Source organism: Lynx rufus, unplaced genomic scaffold (genome assembly GCF_022079265.1).
Source record: "Lynx rufus isolate CCGP_SWC_20201006 ecotype Redwood Valley unplaced genomic scaffold, mLynRuf1.p SCAF_2, whole genome shotgun sequence".
Classification (NCBI taxonomy): Eukaryota; Metazoa; Chordata; class Mammalia; order Carnivora; family Felidae; genus Lynx; species Lynx rufus.
The window spans coordinates 125,459,511-125,479,042 of NW_025814834.1; the positions used below are offsets into that span (position 1 = coordinate 125,459,511).

A 19,532-nucleotide genomic window follows, 5' to 3' on the forward strand; every position below is an offset into this window, starting at 1 on the left:
TTTACTGAATTTTACTGAATATGAATTAAATTGAAAATTTATTATCAGTTCTAGATACTAGAAAAATTATTTCAAATAGTAGAGAATACAAAAAAGAGATCTAAGTATTTAGCCAGGAAACAGAGTTAGGATATTGTGGCAAATCCTGTGTAAGAATGCCTTCCCAAACCTCTTCCTCCACTTCTGCTCCCTATTCATTAATGGCGCTCCAAGCCGGAAACTGGCAAGTCCGCCATCTTAGGTTCTTCTCTCTATTCCACATCTAGTCAACAAATCCGGTTGATTCCATCTCCTGAATATCTCTAGGATTTATATACTTTAATTCATTCTCACACTGACCTAATTCATATCACTATCTATGGTCTCCTAGGTTCAACCCTTGCTCTCCCTGGCTACTCTCCTTACCCAGACTGTAGCCAGTGACTTCTCTAAAACAATCATCTGGGCAAAAATCCTCTAAATCAATCAAAGGTTTCCCATGATCTTTAGCACTCAAGTCCACACTCTACCTTTCCAGGTTCTTTATTGCCTCACTCCTTTCATATTCCAGGCTTTAAACATAAGAGGGCTTTTTTCCCCAGTTCTTTTAATGTTTCTTGCATTTGCTCACCTCCATAAGGCCTTTGTCCAAGCCATTCTTTTCTCTGGAAGACTTCCTCTTCCCTTTCCCACTCTTACCTCAGCTAATTCCTGGCTTAGAAAGTTTCTTTAGTGGGGAGCCTGGGTGGCTCAGTCAGTTAAACCACTGACTTCAGCTCAGGTCATGACCTCACGGTTTGTGGGTTCAAGGCCCATATCACTGTCAGTGCAGAGCCTGCTTTGGATCCTCTGCTCCCTCTCTCTCTGCCCCTACCCTCCCATTCCCCATGTGTGTGTGCGCACGCTCTCTCTCTCTCTCCCTCTCTCTCAAAAATAAACATCAAAAAAAAAAGTTTCTTCAAGAAACCTTCCTGGGGTATGGAACATGAAGGAATCCCATCTAAGTGGTTCAAAGTAATAGCCCCAGGTCTTAGCACAGTGAAAGAATCATGGTAGGTACTCAATATAGACAGTTGTCAAGTAAATTACATGAAATTTTACACAAATATAATTAGCAGTGTCTAGAAATATGCTATTATTATAATTCACGGGAAATTATTAATTGCTCTTACTTTTTAGTTGCATTACATTCTATAACATGAAAAACCATAAAGATGTTAATAAACCATTAATGGTAACAATCTCAGAAAATAACAATTAAGCCAACACTGTAAGCAACAAAGACTGTATTCAACAAATTTCCCCCCTCATCCTTACCCAACTTCTTATAAAAATAAGCATTTCTTTATCTGCTTTATCTCACAGAGGATACAAAATCTGGAAAACATAGCTTTCTTTCTTGTTAAATATTTTTTTGTCAAATTTGTTTTTTCATATATATTGACTAAACTACATCGTTAGAGTCCCCAAAAAGCTAATAGCTCTTAGCTCCATATAAAGTAAAAGTTAACACTGGAAAATAAATTTAATGATTAAATTTAAAACTTATAATGATCTGTGATAGATGAAAAACGTGGCCACAATATTTTGTACCTCCTTCCATCAAGAGATGGGGCAGCCTCCTGACTCATCTCTGAAATCTAGACTGGATCTATGGTTTGCTTTCAGTAATTTAAGGTGGAGGATGTGATTTTGTACAATTTCAGGAGTCTAGGCTTTCATCTTTGCCTTATTAGAATGGTTCCACCACCAAGTATGGAAGTGTAATCTAGACTATGATGAGAGAGCCTCACCCAAGAAACAGCACCAGGGTTCCAGACATGTGAGTGAGGCCATCTTAACCCCTACAATCTGCGTGGAGGTGCCAATGACCGCAGCCACAAGAGTTGTCCCAGTTGAGTCCATCCAACTCATGGAATCATGAGAAATAATGCATGATGGTTATTTCAAGTCATTAAGTGCTGGGCTGGTTTGTTATTTGGGAAAGGCTAATTAAAATATTATCCAAATAAATTCTACTATAACACATAATGATTATATAAAACTCGACTTAAGAGAAAACCATATTACTGTTAACGCTATAAAAAGAGCACTGATCCAAGGGGCAGGAGTTACTCTATATTTTAGTCTAGAATTGTTATTAACAGTAGAATTTTAAACAAGCACTGAATCCTTCTGGGCCTCCTTCTCTTTCTGCAAAGTGGTGTTGAGCAAGATGATGTTCATGATTCTTTCCATTAGTAGATATGAAATGTTATGTGTGACATATACGTTTCCAAGACTTAAAAAGTAGCTTTAATGTTAATTCTCTTAACAAATATGGATTATTACAAATTTTCACATCCTATCCCCAAAAATGTATAATCCCACACACATAAAAAGTTCTCTCCCTTTCTCTATGTTACCTCATTGTCTTCAGCATTCCAGAAAATTTATCTTTATATTCTCCTGATACTCTATATATTTATGTAAAACTTTCTGTATTGCCTCCAGTCACCACTATAATTCTTTTTACATAAAACTTCCTCTGAATCGTATTTACACACAGTCTCCAACTCCTCTCCTCTCACTCTCTCTTGAGCCCATTCCAATCAGATCACTGCCCCACACACTCCGCTGAGACAATCTGCTGTATTCATCAGGAGTCTCCACTTTGCTTCACCCAATGCTCGAGTCTCAGTCCTCATATCACCTGACCTTGTGTCAACATTTGATAAAACTGACCATTCCCCTCTTTTGCTTTATTCTGAAACCTATAGAAAGTTTCATAAAACATATATGTAAAGTTTAACAAGTAGTAATGTATCAAATCCATCCAAACGAAGAAAGAGAATATCACCAGGACACCAAAAGCCCTCTTGAATGCCTCCAATCATAATTCTCTCCTTCCCCTCACCCCCAAAGGTACCCACCATCTTGATATTTGTGATGATGATTCCCTTTCTTCTTTCAAATGTTTACCAACTATGTAATGCATTCCTAAGCAACATAGCTTAATTTTGCCTATTTTATAACTTCATATGAATAGAATCATGCCATATGCATCCTTTGAGGTCCACATTAACACGTGCCAAGTTTTTAAACTTCTGCCGACATGTAAAGGCATCTCACTGTGTGTTTAATGTACAACTGGGTTTTGAGATTGTACGTTCTTTTTCAAATATTTACTAGCCATAGATATTTCTTCAGTTGTCAAGTGACTGTTCAAGGCTTTTGCCACTTCTCTATTGCCTTGCCTGTCTTCTAAAATTTGGTTTGTATTTCTTTACATTCTGGATACGACAGTGCGTCATCAAATCTCAGTAATCAACGGCTTCTAAAATGCACCACTATCTTATCACTAAAAAAGAAAACAAAATGACAGTTAAAATTGAAAGACACCACCTACCGAAAGCTACAATCCAACTGGAGAGAGGTTAAAGTGTGAAACAGCTGTATCTTAGCACTGAGGAAGCACTGCCATCCTGTCACATACAGCATCGCAAAGGGGGAGTTTCTGCAAATATGTGAAATGTGCCCCCTAGAAACAGTGCTCTACGCAAAACTGTGTTCCCCAAATAGTAGATAAAGGTTATGGAGAAAATAGGGTCAGAGTTGACTTCTCAAAACCTAGCGCAACTTTGTTACCCAGAGCACTAGCAAAACCAATAACCCCCCTAATTAAAAATATTAATACAATTTAAAAGATTTTAAATTCCTAAGAAAAATATCAGACTAAGTAAAATTCTTTGTCTTCAGAAAATGACTTAAAAAAAAAAAGAAATGGATAGATAGCTTGACAGGAAGGGGTATGAGGAGGGCTGAGGCTACTGAATAATGAAGATAAGATCAGGCAAAATGTGCAATAAATGATTTTAAGATAAAGCACATGTTCAAATTGAGAAGAGGCCAAATCAAGGCGAACGGGCATCACGTATGGTGCATACAACATTCAACTATGTTTGTATATTCCTCCTACTTGCCGCTACTTGATGACACAAAACATTAGCTTGCTGGAGGAAATGGAAAGAATCAATATTACTTCCATTAAATTGATATCATTATCCCACCTACTTACCAATCATCTATGAACTTGGTTATTATAGAAACCAATGTTGTAGCAGAACAGACAGTATCTTCTCCTACCCTGTGATTTGTTTCATCTTTTTTAATGGTCTTTTAATGATAATAGTTTTTCATTTTATTGTAGTTAAATTTATCAATCCTCTCCTTTATAGCTAATGCTTCCGTGCCTCGTTGAAGAAATCCTTCCAAAGGCCATGGAGATATTCTATATTCTTTGTTAAAAGCATCACAACTTTGCCTTTTACACCTAATAGTTTAATGCACTAAAATAGATCTTTCTTGACTTGATGGGAGATAGTGGTCGGGCTTCTGTTTTCTTCCAGAAGGCTATTCAACACAATTTATTGAAAAGTCAATTATTTTCCCCTTTGATCAGGCATATTACTTCTGTCACAGAAATCTTATACAGAAACATCTACATAAAACTAGGTGTGTGACTGGATTTTCTATTACATCCCATTTACCAACTGATCATTCCTGCACCATTATCACAGTGCTGTAATTATTATATTTTCATGATAAATCTTGATATTTAGGAGAGCAGGTTCACCTATTCTGTTTTTTTCCATTTATAGCCCTTCCATATAAAATCTGGAATCAGAGAAAGAGGTTAAAAATGCTGGAATTTTTATGGGATTAGAATGAATCTATTAATCAATTTGAGGAGAACTGTTATCTTCACCAATAGTGAATCTTTAATCCAGGAACAAGAAATCTGTCAGTATATTTACATCTTCTTCCTGGTCCCTTAGTTTTGCCTCATAGAAGTCTTTACGCTTCTTTTGAGATTAATTTCTAGGTATTTCAAATACCTATATGCTATTATAAATATTTTTGTAAACTTCCATTTTCTAATTATTGAGAATACAGAAAGAATACAATTGTGGGAATCTACTTGGTCACTTTATTTGGATATAATTGACCTACAATCAAAATTCACTAATTCTAACAGTACAATTCTGTGAGTGTGGGGACCCATCACCCCTAAAAGTTTTCTTGTGCCTCTTGGCAGTGCCCACCCTGTGGCAGCCACTGATCTGGTGTCACTGTAGTTTTGTCTTTAATGGAATCTCATAGAAACAGAATCATACATTAATTTGATTCCAGTAGTGGGTTGTATCTGGCTTCTTTCACTTAGCAGGAGGCTTTTGAGATCTATCCTTGTTGTGATTCAATGTACTTTTATTGCCTAAGTGGTAATCTATTGAATACACCAAAATTTGATTATGCATTTACCACTGACGGATATTTGGGTTGGTTCCAGATTTTGGACATTCTAAATAAAGAAGCTATAAAGTTACAAGTCTTTGGGCAGACATATATTTAAATTTATGTTGGGTTAATATCTAGGAAATGCTGGGTCGTATGGTAAGTCTATGCTTAACTTTAAAAGAAAATGCCCTAAAGTTAGTATACGTTGCAGTCTCACCAACTCCTATATGAGAGCTGCAGTTGATTTACATTAGGGTTTTCATGTAAGAATTCCTTCTTGAAGTTTCTTGGCAAATTTACTTTTTCAAAAGCCCAAGAAAAATCAGTCGGTAGGGAAAATGCGAAAACAAAGTATTACAATTCTCCTGTGAGAATTAAAGCTTAATCATTGGACAGACACGTTACTGATTTGAAGGAATCTAAGGATATCAACTGAAATCAAGAGCAAAAAATACTGAAAAGTGAAACCAAACGGTAAAGTTGGCATTTCCACAGCAGCACGTGGGACAGCAGCAGTCACAATGCACTCGTCAGTCTTACTTGCAGCTGTTCCCTGGGCTACAAGTGTGAGGTCAAGGCCCTGTCTGCTAACAGTGAGTCTTTCTTGCAAATACAGTATTAGTGAGATTAAATGCGTCTATACTTTATATAAATCCTATGACTGGTATTCCCCAAAAAAATCACAGGTTTTGAAAGCAAAACAAGTCCTTAAGTTGGCAGTTCTAACATGGGATTCTATGTAATCATTTAACCTTGAAGGAAGATCTGAATATTATTTGAATACTATCCAACAATGTCCTTTGGCCTTTTCCACTGCTTGAGTATGTGTTATGAGTTTCAGTGCTTTGTAAGTAATAGAAGAAATGCGTAGAGAAGTGAACATCGTTGTGGAACACTCCAAACCTGAAATCAGAAACTGGTCTAAAATCTAAGGTAGAAGCAATACGGATTTCAATGGCAAAACCAACATCAGGGCAAGGAGACAACATATTTTCACCATTAAAAAAGAAAACAAGCTTATTCAAATGACCACTAACTAGCGCCTAACAATTTGAAGAGCATCGATGCAATATGGAAAAATTTTCTATACCAGAATATTTGCAACCAAGCAAAGTCAGAACTATCGGCTAATACAATTGATACTTGTGTGCTTTATAATTTCATTTTAGGAGTGAAAATTTCAAATATTATATATGTGCAGTACTCTTCCAAATTTTAACTGATTTTTATTTGGCATTTATTTTGTGTTAATGTTCCCATCTTTTAATGTCTTCTATTAGCAAATGTCTGTATCAGGTAGAGAGAAGTGCTGAAAAGTGTTATCATAATCTTGTTATATAAGTTTATAATAATAACAAACCACTTGATTTTTAAAGTGGTTGGTACACTCAGGAGAATCGATCCATACCACGGTGTTTGTGGCCATCATTCCTGCCATAATGATCAAGGGCAGCAGTCATGTGGGTTCCCACGGTGCTTGGTTCAGCTAACTCTTCATCATAACGAACCGCAGTTTATACGGGGATCAAACTGTGATGCCACTTCTTGTCATGAACTGTGAGCACCCAGCTTTCCACTGGAACGAGCATGGCACTGTGCTCATGGCCCAAGAACACAACCAAATCTAAAATCCCTTCTTGGCAGGTCTGTGTCCTGGGACCACTACCAGTACTGATTCTGTATTAGCCAGGATCCAAACAGGAGACAAACATGGTAACTTGAACAAGGCCAGCTTAATATAACCAATTATTAACTATTTACAAGGAATTAACTAAAAGGAAATAAAAGAGCACCCTAAAGCTGAGGGAGAATACTCCAATGAGGAACAAACTTGGAAGGGAAGAACGCTCCCAAACTCTGGGATTCAGACCTGTGTGGAGAAGGTGTGGTAGCAGTGATGGATCTGGTTCACAGTTGGTGGGTCAAGGCTGATGGACAGGGAACAACCTGGTGGAGTACTGATGAAATTAACCAGCAAGCTGCCTGTGGTGGGGGGTATTTTGAACCTAACAAAACCATCTGGGACCCTGGCTGGACTTGCCAGAAACCCAGTAGAAAACCACTTACAGGGGATATTGTTGAAATGTGGGGAGCCACTGGGGTGCCCATCAAACTCATCAGGAAACTGCAAGGAAATCAGCAGGTGCACTGGTAGAACTCATGAAGCACCATGAATGGGAGTTGAATTTTGTCAAATGTTTTATCTGCATCTATTTGAAAAGATCATATGTTTTTTTGTTTTGTTTTGTTTTCTTTTCCAGTCTATTACTATACTAGTTTCATATGTTATCCTAACCTTGCATTCCTGGGACAAATACCACTTGGTCATAATGTATTGTCCTTTTTACATATTGCTATATGTTGATTTGCTAAAATATTTTAAGGAGTTTTAAGTCTATGTTCACGAAAAATTGTGTCTAATGTTATTTTCTTCTAATGTCTTTGTCTGGTTTTAGAATTGAATGAGTTGAGAAATTCCCTCCTCCTGTATCTTCTCAAAGAATCTGTGTAGAATTTGTATTATTTCTTTAAATATCTGGAACAATTCACCTGTACCATCTGGACCTGATGCTTTCTTAGAGGGAAAGTTACAAACTACAAATTCAATTCCTTTAATAAACTTAGAAGTTATTCAGTTATCTCTTTCTTCTTGAGTGAGCACTTGTAGTTTTTGCCTTCTGAGGAATTTTTCCATTTCATCTGAGTTGTTGAGTTTACTGTCACAAAGTTGTTCAAACTATTCCTGATTGTTCACTTAACATCTGTAGGATTTTTAATGATGCTATCTCTTTCACTCCTGATGCTGTTATAGTGTGTTCTCTCTCGTCACCTGAACAGTATGGCTAGAAGTATACCAGTTTTATTGATCAGAAAGAACCAGCTTTAGGTTTCATTGATTTTTCTTTATTTTCTGGTTTATCAGTTTCTGCTTTTATCTTTATTATTTCCTTCCTTCTACTTAATTTGGGTTTACTTTGCTCTTCTTTTGCTAAATTCTTAAAGTAGAAGTTTAGATCATTGATTGACATATTTATTATTTTCTAAGTATTTAGCACTATAAATTTCCCTCTAAACACTGTTGTAACAGCAGTATTGGTATGTTGGGTTTGGTTATGTTTTGAGTTGCTGATGTAATATTTTGTAATTTTCCTTGTGGCTTTAACTCACAAGTTATTTAGAAGTGTGCTAATTTCCAAATATTCAGAGATTTTCCAGATGATTTTCTGTTAAGTGATTTCTTGCAATTCCTTTATGATCACAGGATATATTTTGTATAATTTAAATCCTTTTAAATTTATTGAATCTTGTTTTATGGCCTGGAGTATGGTCTTTATTTGTAAATGTCCTATGTGCACTAGAAAAGAATGTATAGTCTTCTGTTGTTGGGAAGCATGTTCTAGTAAATAGCAATTAGGTCAAGTTGGTTCAAAGTGTTATCCATGTCAGAATCACCTTAGTGATTTTTTGCTTACTTTCCCTAAAGAGGGTGTTGAAATTTTGAACTCTAATTAAGAAGTAGTCTATTTCCTTCCAGTTCTATCACTGTGGTATCATTTTCATCCCATCTGTAGAATTTCCTTTACTGTTTCTTATAATGCAAGTCTGCTGGTAAAAAATTCCCTCACCATTTTTTATTTATTTATTTTTGGTCTGAAAAATTATTTCTCTTAAGGATGTAGAAATCTTTTGTTGTATGTAGCAATCTAGGTTGGCAGTTTTTCCTTTCAGCATGTTGAAAATGACATTTGATTGACTTCTGGCTTGTATTGGTTTCTGTTGACAAGTCTGCAGTCATTCTTTATTCCCTTGTATTTAATGTATCTTTTTTCTGTCTTTCACATTTTCTCTATCACTGGTTTTCAGCAATTAGATTATGATACACTTGGATGTGTTTTTTACGTTTCTTCTGTTTGGGGTTTGTTGAGATCCATAGTTCTGCGGATTTATAGTTTTCGTCAAATTTAAAATTTTTTCAGCCTATTTCATCATATATCTTGTTTGTCTCCTCCCCATCTCTGCTTTAACAGTATGCATCATTCAATATGAACAGATCACAGTCCTGTTCTGCCTATAATCCTATTTCTGAAAATAGCTGTTACATATATCTTGACCAATTTCTAGTTGTTTACAGTAAGAAGGTAAATCTAGTACCAGTTAGTCATTCATGGTAGAAGTAGAAATGTCTCTCTCTGGTTACTTAAAAAAAAAAAAGTTTATTCCTTTAGTCTTTTTCCTCTCTGTTTCAGTTTGATTCATTTATATTGCTATGTCTTCAAGTTCACTGATTTTTCTCTTCTGTAGCTTCTACCCTGCTATTAAGCCTATCCACTGAATTTCTAAAGTTCCATTTAGTTCTTTTAAAAAAATATTCCATTTTCTCTTAATTTTATTCACATGGTTCTTTAAATCCTTGATCATATTTATGACGCTAAATGTGCGGTATGGTTATACGTGTTTATATTTCTGTTTTGTTTTTTTCTGTCAGCTGACTTTTCTTTTTTTTTTTTTTTCAACGTTTATTTATTTTTGGGACAGAGAGAGACAGAGCATGAACGGGGGAGGGGCAGAGAGAGAGGGAGACACAGAATCAGAAACAGGCTCCAGGCTCTGAGCCATCAGCCCAGAGCCCGACGCGGGGCTCGAACTCACGGACCGCGAGATCGTGACCTGGCTGAAGTCGGACGCTTAACCGACTGCGCCACCCAGGCGCCCCAGCTGACTTTTCTTTTGATTGTGGGCCATATTTTCTTCTCATCTAATAATTTTTATTAGACACTGGCATTTAAATATTATGCTATTCAGTGTCAAGATTTTGTTGTCTTCCTTTAAAGAGTGTTGATAATCCCCCTTTCCTCCCTCCCTCCCTCCCTTCTTTTCTTTCTGCCAACAGTTAAGTCATATGCATCTGCTTGATATTTTGGGGCTTCCTTAATTAAACTTTGTTAAAGTGGGTTCCAAGGAGCTTACACCAATTTTAGTCCTACTAGTAAGCCATAACCTTTACGAGGTCTCTTCACTCAGGTGGGCTAGAACTCAGATTCTCCCAGCCCTATGTAAGCTCTGGAAACTGCTAGCCTTACAGTTCCCAGAGAGTCTTTGCCTGGCCATGTGGAGTCTCATCCTATACATTCTCAGCTTGGTCTTCAGCAACAGACTCAAGGGGACACCTGTGCAGATTATTTGAGCTCCTTTTCTTTATAGCTCTCTCTTCTCTGACACTGTCCTGCAAATCTCAGGCACTTCAGACTTCTTGAACTCAGATTTCTGTCCCTTCAACTCAGAATCCTCTGTACTCTGCTTGGGCTCTCCCTCCCTGTGCTGTGGCCCGGAAAGTGCCTCTAGGCAGAAGACCGAGGAACCATAGGACTCCTTCGTGTATAGTCTCCTTTCTCTTAGGAATCACAGTCTTGTCCTTTCTACGGTGCAGTGTCTGACAATGGAGAAGTCTTTCTTTCTCTTATTAATTTTTTTGCTCAAATTGTTTCAGGTTTTGTCAGTGGGCACCCCTTCTAGATGACTTTTTTTGAAAATGTGCTTCTGATAGGTCACCATAGTTTTTCAGGCATTTACATACTTTCTGGTTCAATTAGATGTTCCAAGCTCATCTTATACTTTCCTTGCCCCAGACCTGGAATCAGAATTGTCCCCAAGAATATTTAGTATCTTTTAGTAAAGAATGGTAATTACAGACCTTTTGGTGTGTTAACTGTTACCGATATATCACTGCATTCTTGGAGGAGTTATGGGCACTTCAATGGGTAGGTTAATAGGTCCTGTTAGGATCTGAAAAGGCTGCAGCTGTTTGGATCTAATGAATTAAAACTGAATAAACTATAGCTCCTTTCTAGGACAAAACCACACACTGAGGGAAAACTGCAAAACTAGGACAGTACAAGTACACTTAAAAGAAGATCCAAGTGAAAGTGCAGAGTACAGCAGAAAGTACAAGTACGTATTTTTATTAACTTGTTTTAACAAGGGAAGAGGGAGCTCAAGAGCTATGAATGCTACCCTGAGACACCCCATGCAGGCAAAATACCAAGTTACTTAGAAGGGAATAAAAATCAGGTTGTTTTCAGACTTTCAAGGAGCAATGCTTTATGCCATAAGACAAATAATTGACCAACAGAGCTAAGATAGTCAAGGAAAGAAAATATGAGCCAAATATTTCATATACATCCAAACAAACTTAAAAGTATAAAGGCCACAGGCCAACTACGATGATCCTCTGACTCCTTCCTCGGAAATCTCATGGAGAAGAAGCTTTAGAAAACCAAAGTTATTGAAGAAACAACAACATAAGAATTGGCAGTTAGATTCAGTACGTATTTGCTCACAGGATAAAGAATAAATGATGAGTATAAAGGTGAGAGTACCGTAGGTAATGGCAGTTTGCTTTGTTAATATAGACATAGATCAAGTATCAAAAAATGGTGAAAATGAGGAAAGCATATGAAAAGCTTGCTGAATTTGTTTGTAGTAAGAAGATATTATTTCAAGTCACGTGATGGGAGGGAGGAAGAAGCAATAACTAGATCATTTAATATTGCTCACAGTTGGGACAAAAACAAAAAGAAGGAAGGAGGAATAGGGTGTTACATAAAAATATTAAGGTAGCCATTAGAATAAGGACACAAACCTTTCTAAAAAGAGAGAGAGGATATAAAATAGACTACTTGGTGAAAGGTTTTATATAAAAGATGTGTATATGGGTAAAACAGAAAGCCGTGACAAAACAGAGACTAAAGACCTCGATCCCATCAATAAATACACACGAAGTTTCACACTGGCTACAAAGTCTCCACCACTATTTGTACAACGAAGAGCTTCAGAAAGGTGGAAGAATAAAAAGACAGACAAAGATATACCAGGCAAATGCAAAGAAAAAGAGGCAGGAGTTGCGATTCTGAAATCTGACAAGGCAGATTTATAGGAGGAAATTGCAGATAAGGAGTTGGATTTAAAAGCAAAAACCAGAACAGTTTATACCACGTTAAAGAGTCTGGACTTGTACTCACTGCGAGACTTTGAAGGATAAACTGTAGACGGACAGCTGTAGATGGACAGGAGTCGAGTCAAATGTACACTTTAAAGACAGACCAGGTGGAGGGGTTGTGGGTGGAAGGCGAGGCTGCAGCTCGAATGGGGAAGGGGACAGACACTGATGGCTACTCCAGGACAGGAGGTTTGCATTCATGTTCTCATTTTAATTCTAATAACTACGTAAGGTTATCTCTTGTTACTCACATTTTACATATGGAGATTCTGAGGCTCAGGAAAATCAAGTAACTTGTCCGAGGATCTAGATTTTTTACCTAGCTCTTTGCCGCTACATAATTCTATTTGTTTTAAAAGAAAAAAAAGTCCAAGCAAGAAAGGGTGAGGGTCTAAGGTAGTACAGAGGATCGATACTGAAGGAACGTGATTAGAAAGGCTTGGTGATGGACTGGACACTGTGTAAGAGTAAATAACAAGAAAAAGAAATAAAGAAATTTCAGAGCCATTCAGAGAGCTACTATCTACAAGGAGTTACAAATACATTGAAAAAGAAAACAAACTAGAATATCTTTTTAGGTCTTTTTATTGTTTACTGCTTGTTCTTCCCCAACTTGCTCTAAAACCAAAACGTAAGCATACGTGATTTCTTGTTATGTGATAAACACACACACACGCGTGCGCGCGCACACACACACACACACACACACGCATCATTATAATAAGAACCAGGTCCTATGAAAACTATGGCAACTGGAATAGATATACAAACATCTAGATAAAACTTCAAAATGGATTACCACAAAGACACCACAGCGTGCTACTTTTTTTTTCTTTGAAGGAGGGGCAGATCTTAAAGTTAGTAATGTCCTAATAATTAATACAAAAATGTTTGTTCTCAGTGTACAAGGCATTGAGAGCAAAAAAAAAAAAAAAAAAAAAAGTCTTCTTACTGACTAAACTCTAGGAACTGATTTATAACAGAAAATCAGGTTAGCCAAATGTACCTGTGTTAATCCTAAACTCTTAAAGCCTAATGACTTTTTAAAAAAGTTACAATATAGAATCTTCTAGCTTTTCTATTTTAAAAGCACAAGCCCTGCATGACCTCTGAAAACGTTTCTCCTTATCCAGTATTTGTTTCAATCTAGTGTTCCAACTTAGTCTTCCCAATTTCATATGAGATACTCTACTGAATTATTTCTACATGTTTGATTAATTAAATAAGGATATATTGGCCTCCTTTCCTTTTTGTTCCATCTCATACTTACATGGAATGGTTCTCAAGTAGAGATTATCTCTGATCACTTGCTGCAATTTGTGGTCAATTGATCCTTTCTGAAACTGAAGACTCAGGTAATGTCGCAAATCTTTATTAATGACTTTGCCTACAAAAAAAAAAAAACACAGAAGAAAAAACACAGAACTGTTAGATCTCCAGTTAGATACTGATGCCAGTGACTGACTGCTCTTAAAGCTTTTAGCTATAAACAGGAAAAAAAAAACCAGAGTATTTTACTAAAAACAAAGTTTTGCTAAAAACAAACTATTATAGTACTAAAATATACATACCTGTAATATATAATGTGGGCATAATTTTACAGTAGTAGGGGAGGGAGAAGGTATAGGTTAGAGAATATGACAAATGCCCAAGGTAAGTTCCATCTTTGGCTTTAAATACCATCTACATACAGGTAACTTCTAGGTTCTTACGTCTCGATTCCTGACCTAGGTCCACCCAGCTCCAAAGCCACCAAACTCATTCATGTATATTGCAGATATGTTTGAAAGTCAAATAAGCACCTCAAATCTTGACCTGAAAACAGAACTCTTAATTCCACCCTCCCCCAAGTTTTCCTCCATGCTAGTTTTCCTTGTCTTAGCAAATAATAGCACTGTCAACCCAGCAGAACAAACCCAAAAGCTAGAAATCAGAAGTTTCCGATTTCTCCTTTTCACTTCTATCCTCCAGATCCACTCCATTAGCAACTTTTGTCATTTCTACCTCCAAAACATATCCCATACTGTCCACTTCTCTCCATTCCCATCACCTCCACCCTAATCTGAGCCAGCATCATTTCCCATCTGGAATTCTGTAACAGCCTTCTAATAGACTCCCTGCATCCATTCTTGCCTCCTTCCTGTTCCCACCATTTGCACAGAAGCCAGAGTGAGATTACAAACATAAGCCAGATAATCACCAGTCTGTTTAGCCTACCCACCACCACCCCACCCCCATGACTACTTATTGCACTTCGAATAAAATCCAAACTTCCACGTGTTCTAGCTTTAGCCATCTCTGACCCAAAACCATTCATGCCAACCCCTCACCAACCATGCTTCCACCTGCACTGGTCAGCCAAATGGGCTCTACCTCAGAACCTTCTGCTTATCTGAACAGGCATTTTCTGTCCATTCACTTGACTCTTAGATCCCATATGAATAAATAAGAGAATGACGGATTTTTTTTTTCTTATTTGTGGGGAAAATGGGAGCTAAACAGAGGACTGTTAGAGCTCTCAGAGAAACGTTAAGCAGAAAAACAGAGGACTGCAGAAATCTGATAGCAGTGAATTTATAGTAAAGGTTGAACTTGAAATGAAAATCAAAGCAATCCAAACACTGTTCATTAGGTAAGGCTTCACATGATTACCAAAGAGCAATGTTACGACAGAATGGATTACTGTACTGAGTAAGAAATGACTGGGTGATTAAAATACACTCTTTGTTTATTTGGAACAGCTTAATTACGACAAGGTTAGATAAGGCAAAAGGTTACCGCATATCAGTTAATTTTTTCAACTATTATTCCATAATGTAACATTTCTAATCCTCCCCTCACCCCCTTTTTGGTCTTTTCTCACAGGTATAAACAAGCAAAACCAAATGAGATGGTGTTAATATAAGCAGAAAACCAGGATGCTGCTAAAGTGTAGAGGTAACATTCGGATCCTAAACTAATAAACACGAACCAGAAAGTCCCTGTTTTGCCTTGCCAAAAACAGATGCTGAGGAAGGGAGACAGGTCTGTGATCAAAGAAGGAAGCCTGACAGATATTTACAGGGATAACACAGAAGAATCCCTGGTCCCAGAAGTTGCTTCTTCCGGGCATTCCGGAGCTCCACCCACCTGAGTTCCATTCAGATGGAATCGTATTACGCCATTTCGCATTTTCATCACGGTAGTTGCTCATTACTGGGTGAAAGAAAAACCTAATTCCTAATCAGTACTGTACAGTCTCATTTCTTATTGAACAAAAACATACCCAATAATGAGTTTATTAAGTATATTATAAATAGGTAAGGTGTGTTCCAAATGCTTTGTAATAAATATTACCCAAAACCTTTGATGGATTGTTTTATAGGTGCTGAGAAGTCTTAGTAATATTTGCAGGCATTTAGAGTTTATGAATTGAGAGAGAATGCATCATTGTTTTATTCACATTTAAGATATTATAGTACAGGCTCCAATATCTAAAAGCCTGCTATCCGACACATTTTCATGAATACACTCTATTTGGATAAAGGATAATGCCTCTGTAATTCAAACAGACAATCAGAGTCAAAACTTTTTCTTTAACTCAGATTTTGTTGTTTTTTTTTAATTTGAAACTTTATTGCAATATATGGTATAGCTCACAGAGGTAACTATAAAATGCTAAGAACTCAGATTGGATTTTAATCCAGTTAAAACAGATTTAATCCATTAAATTAGACATGATGAAAGACAGAGCCATAATAAAAATCACAGACCACAAGTTACAGCATACAGGGATTTCTTAAGGTGGATATTGAAGTTAAAACACCACATTTTTTGTTTCAAGGACCTACGAGATCTTAAGACTGAGAGGCCAGGTAAAGCACAAAGAACTAGATTCCAAGAATCGTACCCAGGATTATCAGGGCTGGAACTGCACTCTCAATTATCACCCACAACCCCTGCGGAGATTCTGGATGCAACAGGGAGATAAAGAGTTGCAAAGAAAAGGGTGAGGGACAGTTTCACAAATGTGATCTTTTATTTAAAATGTGCGAGCCATTCAAAAAAGTTATCAGCACCTTCAAAGTTGGAGACAAAATATTACAAATATCACTGAAATGTCAATTATAAAAGATTAACAACTCATATGGGTTGGCATTCTTTAAGATTAATAATTAATAGTAAAATATATTGGATGTAGTGGTCATCATGGACATCCTTGCCTCAAGAAACCAAAGGAACACCTGTAAGGGGACAGAATATTATAGCTCCCTCTTTGATTGGATTCCAGGGAATTTGCTTTAAAAAAAATAAAACACCAATATCCGGAGTAGGCAGATGACTATGGAATTACTAGAAGGCCAACAGAAACGTTAACTCACAGAAACACTGCTGAGTGTATCTATATTATCAGGCTGTAAAGAAACTTCTGTCTTTTATTTAGGCAGAGTTTCACAGAAACTTGACATTTCAAGGGTATAAAAAACATTGACTTGGGGTTAATACAGTTGTCACTCAACAAGTAAGAGAAAAGATTCTTCATAATTTAGGCAGCCACCCAGCCCACCCAGGCAGCCTTTTGCTTTAAGTGTTAAGATTATTCCCCGACTTCTAAGTGATTTATAAGTTTATTCGCGGAACTTAAAAATAGATCTATATACCTTACAAATACAGCTCAGGTGTGGAAAAGTCTGTAACCGAAATGTCAATCATATGAATAAATCCAGGCACTCAAGTTTCTTTTTTTTTTTTTTAATTTTTTTTTTTCAACGTTTATTTTATTTTTGGGACAGAGAGAGACAGAGCATGAACGGGGGAGGGGCAGAGAGAGAGGGAGACACAGAATCGGAAACAGGCTCCAGGCTCTGAGCCATCAGCCCAGAGCCCGACGCGGGGCTCGAACTCACGGACCGCGAGATCGTGACCTGGCCGAAGTCGGACGCTTAACCGACTGCGCCACCCAGGCGCCCCCAGGCACTCAAGTTTCAAAATACAAATCTTTAGTCAAAAGAACTCCTAAGTATAAATCCATACTTTCTGAATATATTCAAATTAATATTCAATAGCAGTTCTCTCTGAGGAATCCGTGTATAGAGACACAGGTTATTAGTTAGATAAACCCCATGGTTGTGGCCATGGAACCAGCTGTAAATCAATCTAATCGTCAAAATCTCACTGCCTTTTCCGTAAGGATAGTCTAAGAGACTTTGTCAACCACTTGCTAAAGTCAAGGTATTACATGACTGTACTATTCTCTAATCCAGTAGTAATTACAGAATCGGGGGGAAAAATGAGATTGGTTTGGCATATCTCGTTCGTATAAATTCATGCTGATTCATGGTCACCATCCTATTCTTTTCTAAACACTTAAAATATTTTACATTTTTTCAATCTCTTCAAATTTAGCCAGTTTCAGGTTAAGGAAGTGGACTTGACTTTTCACAATCCATTTCACGCCTTTTTGGAAACTGGAACATTTGCCTCTCTTCAGTCTCCTGGTACTTTCCACATTCCCCATGATTTCATAAAGAATACTGACAATAACCCGGAGATAAAATCTTCAGTGCCTTCAACTCCCGGGAGGCGATTCAGTTGAGTTTTGAAAATGTACATTCGTTTAAAGTGAGTGGAACTTTTACTACCTCCTCATTTTTTTTTTTTAATTTAATTTCTCCCATTTCAGGCTGTTTGTTTTCCTTTAACTGTTGGAAGAGTAATTCTGCTAGTTCCAGATTATGGAAGCGAAGTAAGAACGGTAAATGTCTGATTTCTGCCTGCAAACAGCTAACATTAACAACATCTTCCGACGAAGCAAGCCTACTTCCTTTTTCCTTCCTGTTGTTCTTGCTCCAGACATCACCTTAAAAGCATTTCGTGCTCTCTGAAGTATCTTAGCTACTTTTGAGCTCTGGCCTGTAGAGAAGAAAATTCTTAAATGTTCATTTCTTACAGTCTACTTAGCTCTGTATTAATGTGATCATGTGCTTCTTCCATTTGTCAGCATATACATCTTTTAAGAATTTTTTATAAGTTTATTTATCTTGAAAGAGAGTAAGCATGAGCAGGGGAGAGGCAGAGAGAGAGGGAGAGAAAGAATCAGAAGCAGGCTCTGTGCACTGTCAGCATGGAGCCCTAGGTGGGGCTTGATCTCATGAACCATGAGACCATGACCTGAGCTGAAATCAAGTTCACAGCTTAACCGACTGAGCCACTCGGGTGTCCCAATCATATACATCTTTTAAAAACTGTGAGCTGCTCAGTGCATTCTGTGTACCCATAAGAATTCCTCACATAACTCTTCTTTTAGAAATCTCTAGTCTTAGAACCGCACCTAGAGATGCTATAAACTTTTAAAAATCTGTTTTCCTCAAAGGCAAAAAGTATGGGCATAACCACGTCCTGGTTCTCTTCCTTACTATGGTGACTGTATGACAGTCAAGTGACTTCCCCCAATCAACCATTCAATCTAACTACCTCAATGTTACCATTGAGTCCTTTCCCATTAGACCTGGCAGTGTATTTTATTGTTCCCTCCACCTCGTGAGCTCTACAGAAGTAGGAGAAAGCTCCATGAAAGTGGTAAGAAGATCTACATAAGCTCCAAAGGGGCTCCAAATCTATATACTCCATATCGGCTCCTTGGTTAAGGCAGGGTGCTCCTAAAACAAAATAAATCAAACGGTAGTCTTTTTGTTTGTGAAACTGCAAATGGTATTTGAACAAGACTTTTCTAGAAAGTCAATCTACATATTTCATAGTAAAATATATTTTATGACACAGAAGTCATTCAAAATTATCTTACACAGTTGTTAAACATAGAAGTTTGTCAGCTGAGGGCCAAGCCTTGGTTTGTTTTTACAGATTAATACCCGTATCTAGCATACAGAATGAGTGAATCAGTTTACTTTTGTATTTTTGATTTTTCATTTGACCCTCTCTATCCTTGAATACATGAAATTTTAGAAGAGAATCCTCATCTGATACAGCATTCTTTAATAGTCTCTATACAACTTTATCCTAAACTGTGTTTCTTAAACCATGAAACTGATTTTGACACTCAAAATACTAAATTTTCATTGAAGCAGCATGCTCTGTAAGTGTTTAAAAGTAGGTTTAATTACAGTTTATACCCTAATTCCTCAAATTCTGTTCTTTATTTACTAATATTTTTAAATGGATTCACAAAATGCTATCTGGCTATCCCGAAATGCAAAATAAGGCTAAATTAACCATTCAAATCTATTGTGTTCTAGCACCACTGGGGATAACAAGTCCAAGCAGGAAGAAAGCTCAAAACCCT

The 19,532-nt window shown here is 37.1% G+C and overlaps 1 protein-coding gene across 1 annotated transcript in view; it reads right to left on the reverse strand.

Annotated features, from left to right (window-relative positions):
• Positions 1-14,549, reverse strand: part of MAGI3 (membrane associated guanylate kinase, WW and PDZ domain containing 3) — a 100,543-nt gene extending 85,994 nt beyond the window's left edge. Inside the window, exons 1-2 of the mRNA XM_047082297.1 lie at positions 14,471-14,549; positions 13,524-13,640 (exon numbers count right to left, since the gene is read on the reverse strand). Coding sequence (XP_046938253.1) covers positions 13,524-13,640; positions 14,471-14,549 — 196 coding nt within the window. The remainder of the gene's footprint in view (positions 1-13,523; positions 13,641-14,470) is intronic.
• Between the last annotated feature and the right edge of the window lie 4,983 nt (positions 14,550-19,532).